This window comes from Aspergillus sydowii (assembly GCF_001890705.1).
Source record: "Aspergillus sydowii CBS 593.65 unplaced genomic scaffold ASPSYscaffold_20, whole genome shotgun sequence".
NCBI lineage: Eukaryota > Fungi > Ascomycota > Eurotiomycetes > Eurotiales > Aspergillaceae > Aspergillus > Aspergillus sydowii.
In genome coordinates this window covers 27,079-41,375 of record NW_024467878.1, presented here as the reverse complement: position 1 = coordinate 41,375, position 14,297 = coordinate 27,079, and the positions used below count along the sequence as shown (strand labels likewise).

General features: G+C 53.4%; 6 protein-coding genes across 6 annotated transcripts; 4 read left to right on the top strand and 2 right to left on the bottom strand.

Moving 5' to 3' along the window:
• Positions 1–72: 72 nt before the first annotated feature.
• Positions 73–1,773, top strand: ASPSYDRAFT_73704 (UPF0075 domain protein). The gene is made up of 3 exons (XM_040850722.1): positions 73–235; positions 286–360; positions 413–1,773. The coding sequence occupies exons 1-3, from the start codon at positions 170–172 to the stop codon at positions 1,580–1,582; spliced, it is 1,311 nt and encodes a 436-aa protein (XP_040696258.1). The 5' UTR covers positions 73–169; the 3' UTR covers positions 1,583–1,773.
• A 318-nt stretch (positions 1,774–2,091) lies between these two features.
• Positions 2,092–4,213, top strand: ASPSYDRAFT_164553 (putative C6 transcription factor; the record flags this gene model as incomplete). The annotated part of the gene is made up of 4 exons (XM_040843272.1): positions 2,092–2,134; positions 2,195–2,612; positions 2,680–3,097; positions 3,167–4,213. 4 exons carry the CDS (start codon positions 2,092–2,094, stop codon positions 4,211–4,213), a joined length of 1,926 nt encoding a protein of 641 aa, XP_040696257.1.
• Positions 4,214–4,310: 97 nt separating this feature from the next.
• On the bottom strand, positions 4,311–6,814 carry ASPSYDRAFT_62782 (putative C6 transcription factor; the record flags this gene model as incomplete). Its single annotated transcript, XM_040850168.1, has 9 exons — positions 4,311–4,842; positions 5,135–5,234; positions 5,338–5,465; positions 5,514–5,838; positions 5,882–5,993; positions 6,102–6,450; positions 6,519–6,610; positions 6,661–6,690; positions 6,761–6,814. The coding sequence occupies 9 exons, from the start codon at positions 6,812–6,814 to the stop codon at positions 4,311–4,313; spliced, it is 1,722 nt and encodes a 573-aa protein (XP_040696256.1).
• A 283-nt stretch (positions 6,815–7,097) lies between these two features.
• ASPSYDRAFT_189436 (putative MFS transporter) lies at positions 7,098–9,304 on the bottom strand. Its single transcript, XM_040843618.1, has 12 exons — positions 8,758–9,304; positions 8,608–8,705; positions 8,498–8,557; positions 8,399–8,451; positions 8,277–8,348; positions 8,120–8,233; positions 7,802–8,069; positions 7,729–7,750; positions 7,587–7,684; positions 7,473–7,537; positions 7,386–7,421; positions 7,098–7,343 (listed from the first exon to the last, which is right to left on the bottom strand). Exons 1-12 carry the CDS (start codon positions 9,284–9,286, stop codon positions 7,139–7,141), a joined length of 1,620 nt encoding a protein of 539 aa, XP_040696255.1. The 5' UTR covers positions 9,287–9,304; the 3' UTR covers positions 7,098–7,138.
• Positions 9,305–10,052: 748 nt separating this feature from the next.
• ASPSYDRAFT_95545 (putative alpha-glucosidase) lies at positions 10,053–12,700 on the top strand (the record flags this gene model as incomplete). Its single annotated transcript, XM_040853131.1, has 3 exons — positions 10,053–11,642; positions 11,694–11,724; positions 11,778–12,700. The coding sequence occupies 3 exons, from the start codon at positions 10,053–10,055 to the stop codon at positions 12,698–12,700; spliced, it is 2,544 nt and encodes an 847-aa protein (XP_040696254.1).
• Positions 12,701–12,951: 251 nt separating this feature from the next.
• Positions 12,952–14,295, top strand: ASPSYDRAFT_137747 (RTA1 domain-containing protein). The gene is made up of 3 exons (XM_040840799.1): positions 12,952–13,179; positions 13,232–13,568; positions 13,622–14,295. Exons 1-3 carry the CDS (start codon positions 13,048–13,050, stop codon positions 14,134–14,136), a joined length of 984 nt encoding a protein of 327 aa, XP_040696253.1. The 5' UTR covers positions 12,952–13,047; the 3' UTR covers positions 14,137–14,295.
• The last annotated feature ends 2 nt before the right edge of the window (positions 14,296–14,297 follow it).

Sequence of the window (14,297 nt, the reverse complement as noted above, 5' to 3'; positions counted from 1 at the left end):
AGCCTGTTACGCGTTCAGGCCAAAGAATCTGAGCGTGGCCAATCAGCGGGGTTTCTCCGGTGTGTCAGGCTCAGTGTTTCATATCAGATAAGACTCGTCGTCTTCTTCTTTGACTTCTCTACTGTAACTGCATAGTTGTAGTCTCCTAACTCTATTCGACTTCCTCACCATGGCTCCCTCCTCCAGTCATGCTCTCGAGCTCACCGTGCTCGGCCTCAACAGCGGCACGTCCATGGTATGTTTACACTTCTTACAGTTATACAGTAGTCGATATTAACTATCCAGGACGGCATCGACTGTGCCCTGTGCCACTTCCGCCAGGAGACCCCCGAGTCGCCCATGCACTTTGAGCTGCTCAAGGTAGGCTTCCATGGACAAATACTCTGTACACCGCAGACGCTGATATTTCCAGTACGGAGANATCCCCCTTGAGCAAACTATCAAGAAGCGGGTCATGAACATCATCCTGCACAACAAGACCTCGCCCTCCGAGCTGTCCGAGGTCAACGTTGTCCTGGGCGAGACCTTTGCGGCCGCCGTCAAGCAATTCTGCCAGGACTACGAGGTCGACCCCTCCTCCATCGACGTGCTCGGCTCCCACGGCCAGACCATCTGGCTGCTGTCCATGCCCGAGCCCAGCGAAGTCCGCAGTGCCCTCACCATGGCCGAGGGCTCATTCCTCGCATCTCGCACCGGCATCACATCCGTGACCGATTTCCGCGTCAGCGACCAGGCTGCTGGCCGTCAAGGCGCTCCCCTGATTGCCTTCTTCGACGCCCTTCTGCTGCACCACCCAACCAAGCTGCGCGCATGCCAGAACATCGGCGGCATCGCCAACGTCTGCTTCATCCCTCCCGACACGCACGGCGGCATCGACGCCTGCTACGATTTCGATACCGGCCCTGGAAACGTCTTCATCGACGCAGTCGTCCGCCACTACACCAACGGCAAGCGCGAGTACGACAAGGACGGCGAGATGGGCGCCCGCGGCACTGTCGACCAGGCCCTCGTCGACGACTTCCTGCAGAACCACCCTTACTTCGCACTCGACCCGCCCAAGACCACCGGCCGTGAGGTCTTCCGCGACACGTTAGCCTTCGACCTCATCCGCAAGGCCGAAGCAAAGGGTCTCACGCCCGACGACGTGGTCGCGACAATCACCCGCGTCACTGCCCAAGCCATCGTCGAGCACTACCGGCGCTACGCCCCCGAGGGCCTCGAGATCGAGGAGATCTTCATGTGCGGCGGCGGCGCGTACAACCCGAACATCACCAAGTTCATGCAGGCGAACTACCCGAACGCGAAGATCATGATGCTCGACGACGCCGGTATCCCCGGCGGTGCGAAGGAGGCCATCACGTTCGCGTGGCAGGGTATGGAGGCCGTTGTCGGGCGGTCCATCCCTGTGCCTACGCGGGTTGAGACGCGTCAGGAGTATGTGCTGGGCAAGGTGTCGCCGGGGAAGAACTACCGCAAGGTGATGCGCCAGGGCTCGCTCTTTGGGGCTGGAAGAGACCATCTTGCGCCGGTCAGTGAGATGGTGAATTATGTCAATGGGAAGGTGTTTGACAACAAGTGGTGATTATTTGCATTATGATTATGATAGACATGAATAAATTACGATGCATGAGTTGGTTTTTCAGTTTTTTCGAGTTGGAGTATCGAGTAAAGTTTATTCTGTCGTTGCTGTCGAATATATATATATACCAGTAGTTGATGTTGTCAACGGCCAACAACCAGGTGGGATTGGTTTTCTTATCATCAGCGTCAATTGGGGGTTAATATGATTTCAGTATCCATTTATTTTTTACTTCTTTTGACTATTGTTCGAAATGACACTTCGGCCCCGAGTCGGCGAGCGGGGGATCTGGAGAACTTCCTAATCCGGGTGTATATATTATTAATAGATTGTTGCACTAACTCGATATGATCATGAAGTCATTGTCCCGATCTCTTCCCCGTCTCCAACTTTAGCTCCTTCACCTCCTGATTCTTCTCGATCGTCTCGCTCCATCATCTGTCTCGTTTTCTTGCCGCTCTTTGCTGCTGCGGCGGCCTTACCACGTTCGATGCTCGGTCGCTTTCTCAGAAATGTCGCACCGACCGCGCAAATTCCAGCGCATCTCCAAAGCCTGTCTGTCCCTCCCGCGCTAATGTGGTGTTGCCGTCTTAAACTAACCGCGCTGTCCTGTAGGCGATTTTTGCAACCGTCGCAGCATCAAGTGCAATAAGAACAACGGCCCCCTTGCGCCCTGCCAAAACTGCGCCGACTTCGATGTCCCCTGCACCTACGATCGGCCCGCCCGCCGACGCGGCGCTCGAAGGAATGCCAGTCCGGCCGCCAGCCAGACGATGCAACCCACTGGCGCCCATCCCACGGATCCCGCACAGCAAACGCCCCGCGATGAAGATGCCCGCACGGGCTCCGTTTCCAGCACAATCATGCACTCTCGTCCAAGCAATGCCTCGTGGGATGGTGTCAACGGCACTCACGCTGCGGTCGCCGGTCCGAATGACGGTGGGCTGATTTCTCCATGGAAGGCATTTGCGACCGCCTGCAAGGGAACCATCCAGGACTTGGCGCAGGTCTACTTTGAAATCGTATATCCTATGTACTGTGCCCGCGTGATTAAATATTCTGCAATGCCCGACACTAACCGATGCTCTCGTTGATGCTAGATTTCCCCTGTTCCACTGGCCCACGTTTACAAAGTCCCTCGAGAATATGGACTACCTCCACGATGAAGGCTTGTTCGCCTCGACAATGGCAATGTGTGCGTTGGCTTCAGCCCGCGCTCGCGATGGAGCTTTGTACACAATGCGATGGACCCCACACCAGCTGGCCAGTCCTCCGTCGGAAGTTTTTTGGACCGCCGCGAAAGAATCGATTCCCCGGGACCTGGCCAATGCCAGGAGCACGGAGTACATGCGGGCATGTGCCATCTTAAGTATCGCTAGTATTCAACATGGGCAGATTCACGGTATGCAGCAGTACCTCGGCATTTACCACACACTCGCGACGATGGACGGACTCCAGGATGAGAAGTTCTGGCCCAAAGACTTGGATCCCATTACTGTCGAAATCCGGCGAAGAATGGTATGTTCTTGCCATTTCACGTTGTTTTGTTAATCCGGCGCTTTTGGTGCTAATATTCTCTTTGTCTAGTTTTGGTCTATCTACACATTGGATGTGTATTCATCCATCGTCTGGGGCGGGGTCATGCGCCACCGAGAAGCGCAGTCAAATGTCCGGTATCCTGGCGAGCTAAGAGATGATTTCCTGATAAACGCCAAATCTGCTGCACCGTCCCCAGATGAGAATGGCGGTTGGGTTGGGCATGCACCGTCGGACGACTGGATAAATGGCTGGAACTTTATCACCGATATGTATCGTGTCTTGGAACATGCTGTCGATAGCCAGAGACGGCACACCGCCCCCAACAACGGCATGACGGACGTTTGGCCATTATTTGGCCCGCCTCAAGTGGCGGGTTCCTGGCTCATGGACCATGTTGTAGCCCTGTACGCGGCCCTTCCCCCCCAGTTCCACGAAACTCGACCGGTCATCGGTGATCTGTCCCATGACATTTTCGGTTTCCAGTCGGCCAACATCCAAGCAACGCTTCAGCTGCTGCGGATGGTTGTGTCTTCGAATGGAGACCAGGGCGTGGATGAGAAATGTGACGTCGCAGGGCAGGTCTTGAGTGTTTTCTCAAAGGTCCCGGTCGAATACCTGAGAGCTATCAGTTCTCCATTGCTGCACCACCTGGCTGGTATCGGGTACATTCTTGGCTCGGTAATGGAAGGAAGTCTATCAGAGGCTTTTTATAATCGCGTCCGGAACCTTCTCCTGGAAATGGCCGACCTCCTGCATCGATTAGAGTCGGGTCTCCGCCGCTCCACCGGCACGAGCGAGCGACTCAGGGCACAAGTCGGTCGCATTGACGAGTACATGGCTTCCAAGCGATTCACGACCACGATACCTCAACCTCCACAACCACCTGCAGCTCCCCATACGGGCATGGTTAAGGAGGACCTGGTCTCGCCGCTGTATCAACAACCAAACCTCACGCCTATTCAGGCCCCTATCGCCGGTATTGATGACCCGATCGCTCAATTCCAGCTTCCGCCTGAGTTGTTGAATGATTGGCCGTGGCCGTTTGATGCTGGCTTCTCGTCTGAGGGGTTCTTTCCCCTTGCTTTTGTGAAGTGAAGCTACGATGGACCGATATTAATCGCTCTCGATTAGGTGTCTCATTCCAATACATTGTTGTGAATTAATGTGTCAAGTATTGGACGCCAATCCCACCTCAGACTGCCAACGAAAAGTCCGCGAAAAAGTCCTGCCACGTCGTGGGAAAATAGAACAGATTCAGGCCCGGGAAATCCCACTCGCTGACGAACTGCTCTGGCACAAACGAGGTCAACTCGGTTTGCGCATCGAACAGCTCCCAGAACGGGGCCGTATCCGCATTTTCGCCCTCACCACCCAGGCCACTCTCCTGAAGAGTGCGACCGTACTTTTCAATGCTGAGACGAAGAATCTGGAGATAGGCATTGCCATTACTGGCCGCGTTGCTATTTGAGACGCTTTTCGTCAGGTCTTCCAGCAATCTGTTCCCATGGGTTAGGAGTTCCTCGTGCTCTTCTTTCCCCTCCGACAGGAGTCTGGAAAGTTTGAGCAGAAGCAGAAAACAGAATGCGCATTTCGCCCAGACGAAATCCATCGCATACTTGAGCTTCTCGAGGTATGAGTCGTGCTCGACTGTCATCAGGCTGAGGTGTTTGCGCGCGCTGGCTTTTGCCATTAGAAGGATCTTTCGTTCGACCGGAGACATTGCCCTAAAGCGATCAGTTGAGCCGGAGAAGAGGGATGGGCATACGAACGCAACGTTTTCCACGCCCAGGGATCGCAATGCCTTGCAATGCAACATCATCTCGGACCAACATTTCTGGATGCGAAGTGCTGCTAGCAGTGGCGCTCGCTCTTCGTCATCTGCTGCGAGGGCGTTCTCTGTTGTAATTAGTATGTTTTTACTTTCCACGCTGTATGGCGTTTGTACCTATGATTCGTTGCCAGTCTCTGCAGCAGTTAGATATCCAGAACCACATTCAAGACTTGAAAGCGACTTACTCAAACCACAAATCAAGGTCAAGTTTAGCTTCTTGCACGAAAGCTGCAATATCGGCACGAGCCAGGGGCATCTTGCCACCTAGTGTTTCATTAATATGTACTAGAGCAGTGTCAGTGCTGCACGGCATTTGTTGCATGGTACCAGACCTCTGATCACGTTCAACTGGGACTGTTAGCCGGGTCTCTCAATTACTCGAATGCGCGTACCTCGACTTGCGACAATAACCGAAGATCCAAGACTGTCGACGAAGGTTGATGAAGGAGCTTACGACACCGCCGTGCATTCCCCGTCATGCGAATGCCGGGAGGTTTCCCACCGTCCAAGCTGAATCTACGAGCAGTTAACAATCTGATGATTCTAGACTGGGAGAGCACTCACATATGCTCCAAAACCAAGAGCCCAAACCACGTCCGGGACTTGCGCATCAGCCCGGTCTCTTCAATCAAACCATCTGTATTCGGCGACGCTTCTACATCCTTCATGGTCAGCCGGTGCGTGAGCTCCTCAAACGCCTCGTCGAGACCCAAGTCGAGCGCCATGCGAGTCGCAAACGAGAGCATGAGGGAGCGTTCCGCGGAATAACAGGCGATTACGAGCAGTGCCTGGACGGATTCGAGGCAGTTGAGCGTTTCGTTCTGAATCACGACATTGATCCACTTCTTGAGCTCGGTCTGCAGCAACTCCGATAGTTGGGAGCCGGTTCCTAGGTAATCAGCAGAGGATGTCGAAGATATGGCTGGACTTACTGGGATCAACTCGGCTTCCGATTGTGCATATGGCATTCAATAGGATGCTGCTTCGGTATCGCACCGACTGGAAGGTATCGTGCTTGGGGTCGAATATTGGGATATACCTGTCCTGTACCATGATGTTAGATATATGCAAGCCAGAAACGCATAGCACATACGCAACCCTGAAAAAATCTAAATACAGTTAGCAACGCCTATAAGATTAGAGTAGACGAACCCACGTCGTAAAGCACTCCACGGCATAATCCATCGTAATAAGACCCTTACTGATAAAATCCGAAATCGGCTCCTCTCGAACCTCAAACCCAGTGCGTCTCTTCTTCGCCGGACGATACATATCGCCCTGCAGGACCGGAAGGCGCGGCGGCACGGCAGGCAATCGCATATCAGGCGCCAGGACCTGCGACGGGGAGGATACACTGGGCTGCGGGACAGATACAGATAATTCAGGATCAACCCCGGATCCAGCCAGCGCCTGCGGCTGCGATTGCACGCTGAGCATCTGCTTCATCTCTTCGAGCTGGTCCTGGAGCTGGCGGACTTGACACTCGACGGACTCGATGCGCCTGATATACGAATTAGGACCGGCCATACTACCTATTCACCATTCAGTTAAAGAGATAGCGATACATACTCCGTTGCCGGATCCTTCGGGATCTCAAAGAACACACACTGTTTCTTCAGCTTTTCGCATCTCGTGCATGGCCTCTTGCCGTCGCATTTCACCTAGACTTGTAAGCGATAGAATAAACCAGCGGGTGGTGTAGGAGACGAACCTTGGATTGCCGACATGCACTGCATGCTTTCTAGATAGCGCATTGCAGTGTTAGAAAAGAGGACAGTGTGGTGCTCGTATGTAAGAAGGGGAAGTAGTACCGGGATCCGTTTCATGGATGGGGGCGCGGTGACCAGGTATGAGTCTTCAGACATACTGGAGACTGCAGCATGACACGACAGTCGGAATCGACACTAAGACGAGTGAGCTGGGGATGGAGACTGGGATGGAGACCGGGGAAGCTGGTCACTTGGCTAGTTAATGAGAAACGCGGGGTGGAGGCGAGGCGAGTCAGGCCATCGGAATATCCCCGACTGAAGGATTTAGTTAATTTAGTTAACTTAGTCGATTTAGTGGAGCTTAACTGCGAAGCCTGCTTGCTTGTGGGGATGCAGTGGGTTTGACAGCTTCGTATGCTGTGCTTCAAGCATACTGTATATAGTTATTAGGGCATCTGGCTACTACGACTACAACTACACCTAGTACACATATACAAAATCCTCATTCTCAAAGTCCGTCAGGTCCTTGAACGCATTATCCTCGACCATCTGGGCATCATTCTTGTCGAGCTCCGTCTCGCCGACGGCCTGCATCGAGCGATCGATGATCTTTGCGCTCTTGCCCATGGCTACGCGGCGCTTCTCGTGCTGCTTGTTGAGGAAGAAAATATACGCCAAGTTGAGACTATCAAGTTAGCATCGCACTGCATAAGGGGAGCATACTTACGCGCAGAGCACGACCAAAACACAGAACATGGCGAGACTAGTAGATGCTTGTTAGAACGGGATGTAACGGATTAGAAGGAGTCCTTACTTGGAAAGCAGACCGCGTCGATATCCAGGGGCCTCTTCGGTGGTGTACAAGTTAGGACCGACCACCTACATAGATTAGCCTTTGCCCAGCCTGGGCGATGATTCGGCTTCATACATTACCAGCACACTGCCCGACCAGCAGGATACCGTTGGTGACTTTCTTCTTAGTCTCGCCAGCAGTGTTTCCCGCAGCCCAGGAGTAGATCATTGGTGCTAGATATGTTAGTGGAGGCACTAACAAGGTTGTTCGAACGTACTGATTCCAGGATACACCGAAATCTACACGCCAAGTTAACACTGTATTCAAATGAAGGGAAAGAAGAGTCTTACAATGTAATAACCCGCAAGCAAAGGCCCCTTGTGAGATTCACCACGGGGAATCTCAAGCAACATCACGCAGCCCGCGATGGCAGGAAGACACAGCAGGGCAATGACACCTCCCTTCGTCTTGTATTTTGTCGCAAGCCAGGCTCCCCCAAGAGTCGCGATGAGCTGGATTGCTCCGAATGGCATGTTAAACAGCATCGTTTTCAGTTGGTCGAAGCCAAAGGACTCGATGATCAACGGGCCAAAGGTTGTGATACCACCGCTTGGAATGCTACATTGTGTAAGTAAGTGTCTTTTAGAGTTGAAAGATGAGAGACCAACGAGATTGAAAACATCAGAGCAAACCAGAAGAAAGACTTTGGGTCCAGGAATGCCTCCTTGACATGTGCCCATTTCCATTCATGCGTTTCGATGCCTTGCTGGTTCATGCGCAGTCTACAATGGTTAGTTGGGGTTTAATTCTGGTCTCGAGTCGTACCTTTCGATGGCTAGCAGTTTGTCCTCCTCCTTCAGAAACTTGGACTGCATTGGAGAATCTGGCAAGAAGGCCCTAGAGCACAGTTAACTACTGAGGGGATGCTGGAGGCTCTGGATACTTACAGGACAGCGAAAGCAAACGCAACAGTGATGAGCCCGAAGAAGAGGAAGATAATCTACTATCGTCAATACCAACTCAAGCAAGGATATTTTCTGTGGTACCTGATATGGCGCGAGAGTGGAATCGATATGCCCGAGACCGAACGCGATAAGACTGCCAAACTAGGTACATTGTCAGTATGAATTAATGAATAACAATATGTAAAACGTACCATATTGACAACACCGTTCATTGCATACCAGGAACTCAATCGCATAGGCTGCTCGCGACGACGATACCACATCTGCGTGATGGCGATGAAGGCAGGGGCTTGTCATCGTCAGTCTCGAAAATATCCAGATACATCGGACGTAGCACTCACGAATCCCCGACTCAAACAAACCAAGGAAGATCCGACAGGCCAGCAAGCCGCCGAACGACTTCGCAGGCGTCATGCACGTAAGCGAGATACCCCAGAAGAAAACCATGACGGCCAGGAATTTTCCTAGTCGGATCTTGACGAGAATGTACGCAATGGCAGGCTGGGCAACCAGCTGAACAAGGTAGATGCTCGAACCCAGCCAGGAATACTCCTGGCCCACGAGGTTCGCATCCTCGATGAGTCCGAAGACAGAGCCGTAGGAGAGAGTGGATTTGTCGAGTTGCTGGAGGAAGTAGATTCCCAGAAGGATAGGGAGCAGTCTCAGGTCGATTCGTCGGAGGACGCGCTTGTTGTTCTCTGGCGTGAGGATGGTCGAGCCGCCGAGGTCTTCGATCAGCTCCAGGGCTTTATCTTTCTTCTGTCCATCGGGTTGGGGTCCTTCACGGGGCTCAGACTGGGCCGGGGCTGGAGCAAACTCGATGCGTTCGTCCTGGTCGAGCTTTGAGCCTGGATCTGCTGGGTGAGACATGTTGAGTCTATCCCAACGGAGATTGGGTAGAGGATGAATGGGTTAATTAGCTCAGGGGTTGTTACTTGAATGGATGAGATAGTGTGATGATAGTATGCTGGCCACAGAATCAGCCGTTGAGGTACAGACGCAGACGCATATTCCGGTGATCACCACTGCGCCACGAAGATACCGGGGGCAGCAGAATTATATCGGCAGACGGCACGGCCTCAACACTAAGACGGCAGCAGGAGTATACGCATACTCAACCTGGGGCACCCCGCGGGGGAAAAGCATATCCACATCGGACGAAGGCTGGCAAGTCCGACGGTCATCGGCACATTGACAGGAGAGCAGAGACCTCGACAAAGACTAGCAGACCACTAGCAGAGGGCTAACCAAGGGCTAAAAGAAGGCAATCCAGCAAATGCGCAGCTGCACGGACGATCTCCGAGGGCGCCATCCAATGGAACGGGCCCCGTGGGGAAGATGTTGCGGAGGTGGTTTCATTCCTTCGGCTGTCGGCTGTTCGACCGATGCTCGCAAGGGAAATGAAGTGAATATCCGGCCTCGTTTGTGTTGGTGGTTGAGATACATCGGGGATGGCCACCGAAACCCGACAGCAGCCACGCCATCGCCCTGCAGCCCCTCCATGCACCCCTCAGTGTTGTGAGGGGAGCTGGCGTGCAGCTATGGTTCAAATACAGCTTCGCCCTCGCGTCGCTTGACGGGTTTCAGTCTAGGACACGAGCTGCGTGCGAGTTCTTACCTTGGAGTTGTGATAACCATGCCGCAAAAAGAGTACTGCCCTAAGGGCTACCAACAGACACAATCGCAGGACTCGAGTCCCTCTGTGTTCCTTCACCATGAAGCAAACAAGCGAGTCACCGACTTTTCTTTTGAAGCTGTCCGCGAGAACCTCTTCCGCGTCACCTTCACGTCGCCGGCCCACCCTCTCCCTCCCTACCCCAGCGTCACCAAGCCAGAAACGAGCTTGAACGGCGTCAACGTGTCGACAAGCAGCAATCCCTCCCAGAAGGAAATCGAGGTTGGAAACGTCAGGGCCGCCGTCAACTGGGAGAACACCCCCGTGGTGTCGCTCTCATGGAAGGGCGAGGACAAGCCTCTATACAGGGACCTGCCCCTGCGCTCGTATGTCACAGACGGAGACGGCATCGCACACTACACAGAGCACGACCGCAAGGCATTGCATGTTGGACTCGGCGAGAAGGGCGCGCCCATGGACCTCACCGACCGACACTTCCAGCTCTCTGCGACAGACAGCTTCGGATACGACGTCTACAACACCGACCCCCTCTACAAGCACATCCCGCTTCTGATCAAGGCGAACCCGTCTGGATGTGTTGCGATCTTCTCCACCACCCACGGCCGCGGAACCTGGTCGGTTGGCTCTGAGGTGGACGGTCTCTGGGGCCACTTCAAGGTATACCGCCAGGACGTCGGTGGCCTGGAGCAGTACCTCATCGTCGGCAAGACCCTAAAGGACATTGTCAGATCTTACGCAGAACTTGTCGGCTTCCCTCTGCTCGTCCCCCGATGGGCATACGGATACATCTCCGGTGGCTACGGATACAGCGCAAAGGACCACCCCCCAGCCAACCAGGCGCTGATGGAGTTCGCCGACAAGCTCAAGGAGCACGACATCCCCTGCTCGGCGCACCAAATGAGCTCTGGCTACTCAATCTCCGAAACCGAACCCAAGGTCCGCACGGTCTTCACCTGGAACCGATACCGATTCCCCGATCCTGAGAAGTGGATTGCGCAGTACCACTCCCGCGGCATCCGTCTTCTAACCAACATCAAGCCATTCCTGCTGAGTTCGCACCCAGACTACCAGAAGTTGGTCGACGGGAACGGATTCTTCAAGGACCCCGAGACCGGCGAGCCTGGATACATGCGTCTGTGGAGTGCCGGGGGAGCAACAGGCGGTGATGGATGCCACATCGACTTCACCTCCGCCGCAGCTTTCAAGTGGTGGTACGACGGGGTGCAGTTCCTCAAGCGCTCTGGAATCGACGGGATGTGGAACGACAACAACGAGTACACTCTGCCCAGCGATGACTGGCGAGTGGCGCTCGACGAGCCCACGGTCTCGGAAGCCGTCAAGATGCAGGTTGATGACAAGACTGTCGGTCTCTGGGGTCGTGCCATGCACACGGAGCTCATGGGCAAGGCGTCCCATGATGCTCTGAGGGACTTGGAGCCGAATGTTCGGCCGTTTGTGCTGACTCGGAGTGCCACTGCTGGGACGATGCGGTATTCTGCTAGTACCTGGAGTGGTGATAATGTCACCAGCTGGGAGAGCATGAAGGGCGCCAATGCGTTGTCTCTGAATGCTGCTTTGTCTCTTCTTCAGGTGAGATAACCATGCCATAACATAAACTGTAAACATAGCTGACTCTTATAGTGCGAGGGCCACGATATCGGCGGTTTCGAGGGTAGGTTTACTCCGCTATACTCGTACTTAACGATATCTAACTTATATATACAGGCCCCCAGCCATCCCCCGAACTCCTCGTCCGCTGGGTCCAACTAGGAACCTACTCGCCCCGATTCGCAATCAACTGCTTCAAGACCTCCCCCTCCAACAACGAAGTCGGCGACGTAATCGAACCCTGGATGTACCCCGAAGTAACGCCCCAAGTCCGCGCCACCATTAAGCGCCGCTACGAAATCCTGCCTTATATCTACAACCTCGGTCTCGAGAGCCACTACTTCGCCTCCCCGCCGCAGCGCTGGGTCGGCTGGGGCTACGAGTCCGACCCCGAAGTCTGGAGCAAGACGCTCAAGCGCGGCGAGGAGCAGTTCTGGTTCGGGGAGACGATCCTCGTCGGGGGCGTGTACGAACCCGGCGTGAACGTCGCCAAGGTGTATCTCCCGCGAAAGACAGATGGACAGTTCGACTACGGGTTCGTGAACCTGAATGCACCGTACACTTACCACGCCTCTGGGCAGTGGGTTGAGATTCCATCCGAGTGGAAGGAGAGCATCCCCCTTCTCGCGAAGATTGGCGGCGCCATCCCCGTCGGTAAGTCCGTGCAGACCCGGATCCCAGGCGACGAGACGGCCGCATCGGTGGCTGTTTCTGAACTAGATGACTACCGTGGTGTCGAGATCTTCCCTCCACGGGCGAGCTCGCAGGGTAATGTCTTCTCGGCGACGTGGATGGAGGATGACGGGATTTCGGTTGAGCCCAAGGTGTCGAAGTACACGATTAGCTACGAGTCGACCGATGACCGGGTGATTGTTGGATTTAGCAAGGGCGAGACGAGCGGATTTGTCCCGGCCTGGAAGGAGCTGGATATCATTCTGCATAATGGCGATGCCAGGAGGGTGGTCTCGGACGATGGCAAGACGGTCGACTATAAGGGCAAGGACGGGCGTGGCCGCGAGGTTTATACCCTCAGGTACTAATGATAGAGAATCATGATATAGATTGCATATGTTATTAGATTATTGGCCCTCTTCTTTTAGTGCTTACTCTATTCTTGGTATTATCGGTAAATGCTTGGTCGGCGACGATGCGAGTGCGAGTGCGAGGGTTCGTATTTTATCAACGCGAGAACGTGTAAGAAACGAACCCGAGATACGGTCATAGACGTTTATATTTAGTGTAGGCAGCTGCTTTTATTTTATTCTTACTAGGCATCGCGGTTACACTCTATAAGCAATACTGATTTTGGCTCTCTATCCAGAACTATATATTTGACCGCACCTCACCATGAATACACCAACCCATCTTTCATATCAAGCCTGCTACAATGGCCATATGCGTTGCTCCCGAAGACTCAGGATGGACATTCTGTCCGAACCTCGCTACCGCAGCTCTCTTCACAGTCCTCTACGGATTGACATTCCTCCTGCACCTCTATCTCAGCTTCAGGACGCGCAAGGTAACTACAGCCTCATGAAACTAGAAGCAGTACTGATTAAACTTTACTCCAGAAGTTCTGCTGGGTCATCATAATGGGCGCCGCCTGGCTAACAGTCGGGTTCGCCCTGCGCACAAAAGCAGCACACCACATCTCAGGGATAGGCGACTATATCCCGCAGACTATAATCATCTTCCTCGGCCCCCTCTGGCTCAACGGCTTCGTATATATGGTGCTAGGCCGGATGGTGCACATGTTGCTCGAGCGAGACCGGGTATACAATATCAGCGCGCGCCGATTGACACTGATATTTGTGATTCTGGATANCGTCGCTTTCTTCGTGCAGGCTTCGTCTAGTGGGCCGATGGGCAGTGAGGATCCGGATACGGCTCAGACGGGGGTTTATATCAGTACGTCTGACTCCAAGGTATACAAATGTATAGTCACAATCTAACCAGAAAAGTGATGGCCGGTGTCGCAATCCAACAAGTCTTCATAACATTCTTTCTCTTCCTCGCGATTCGATTCCATTACAAACTTATCCTCGGGACAAGTACTCAAAACACGCACGCGACTGACGAGCATACCGCCGTGAAGCCGGTTATGTATACCGTCCCTTGGCGCCGACTGCTGTATGCGCTCTATCTAACGCTGATACTCATTACCATTCGGAATATCTTTCGCCTGATTGAGTTTTCTGACGGCGTTGATGGGTATATTGCTGTTCATGAAGCGTTCTTCTACTCGCTGGATGCGTTGCCGATTTGCTGTGGACTGGTTGTGCTTGCTGTTGTGCATCCTTCGTGCGTGTTGCAGGGACCCGATAGTGAGTTTCCACCGAGGGAGAAGAAGAAGGATAAGAAAGAGAGAAAAAGGAGAAGACGGAGGAGTCGGGAGAAAGAGAGAGAGCAAGAGGTTGAACAGTCCGCTGAAGATAGCACGGATGGGTCTAATGGGGCCTTTGTTTCGCAGGTGTGATATAATGCTGGTGGTGTGGTTTGAGCTTAGAATGTTGGTTGGTATTAGATGCATTGTGCTTGCGTAAATCTCGAATTTGCTAGTTCTATGTTTATCTCTATACAGTGAAGTCAAACTAGGCCAAGGCCAAGGCAATATATACAATCCACTTGGTAACCCAA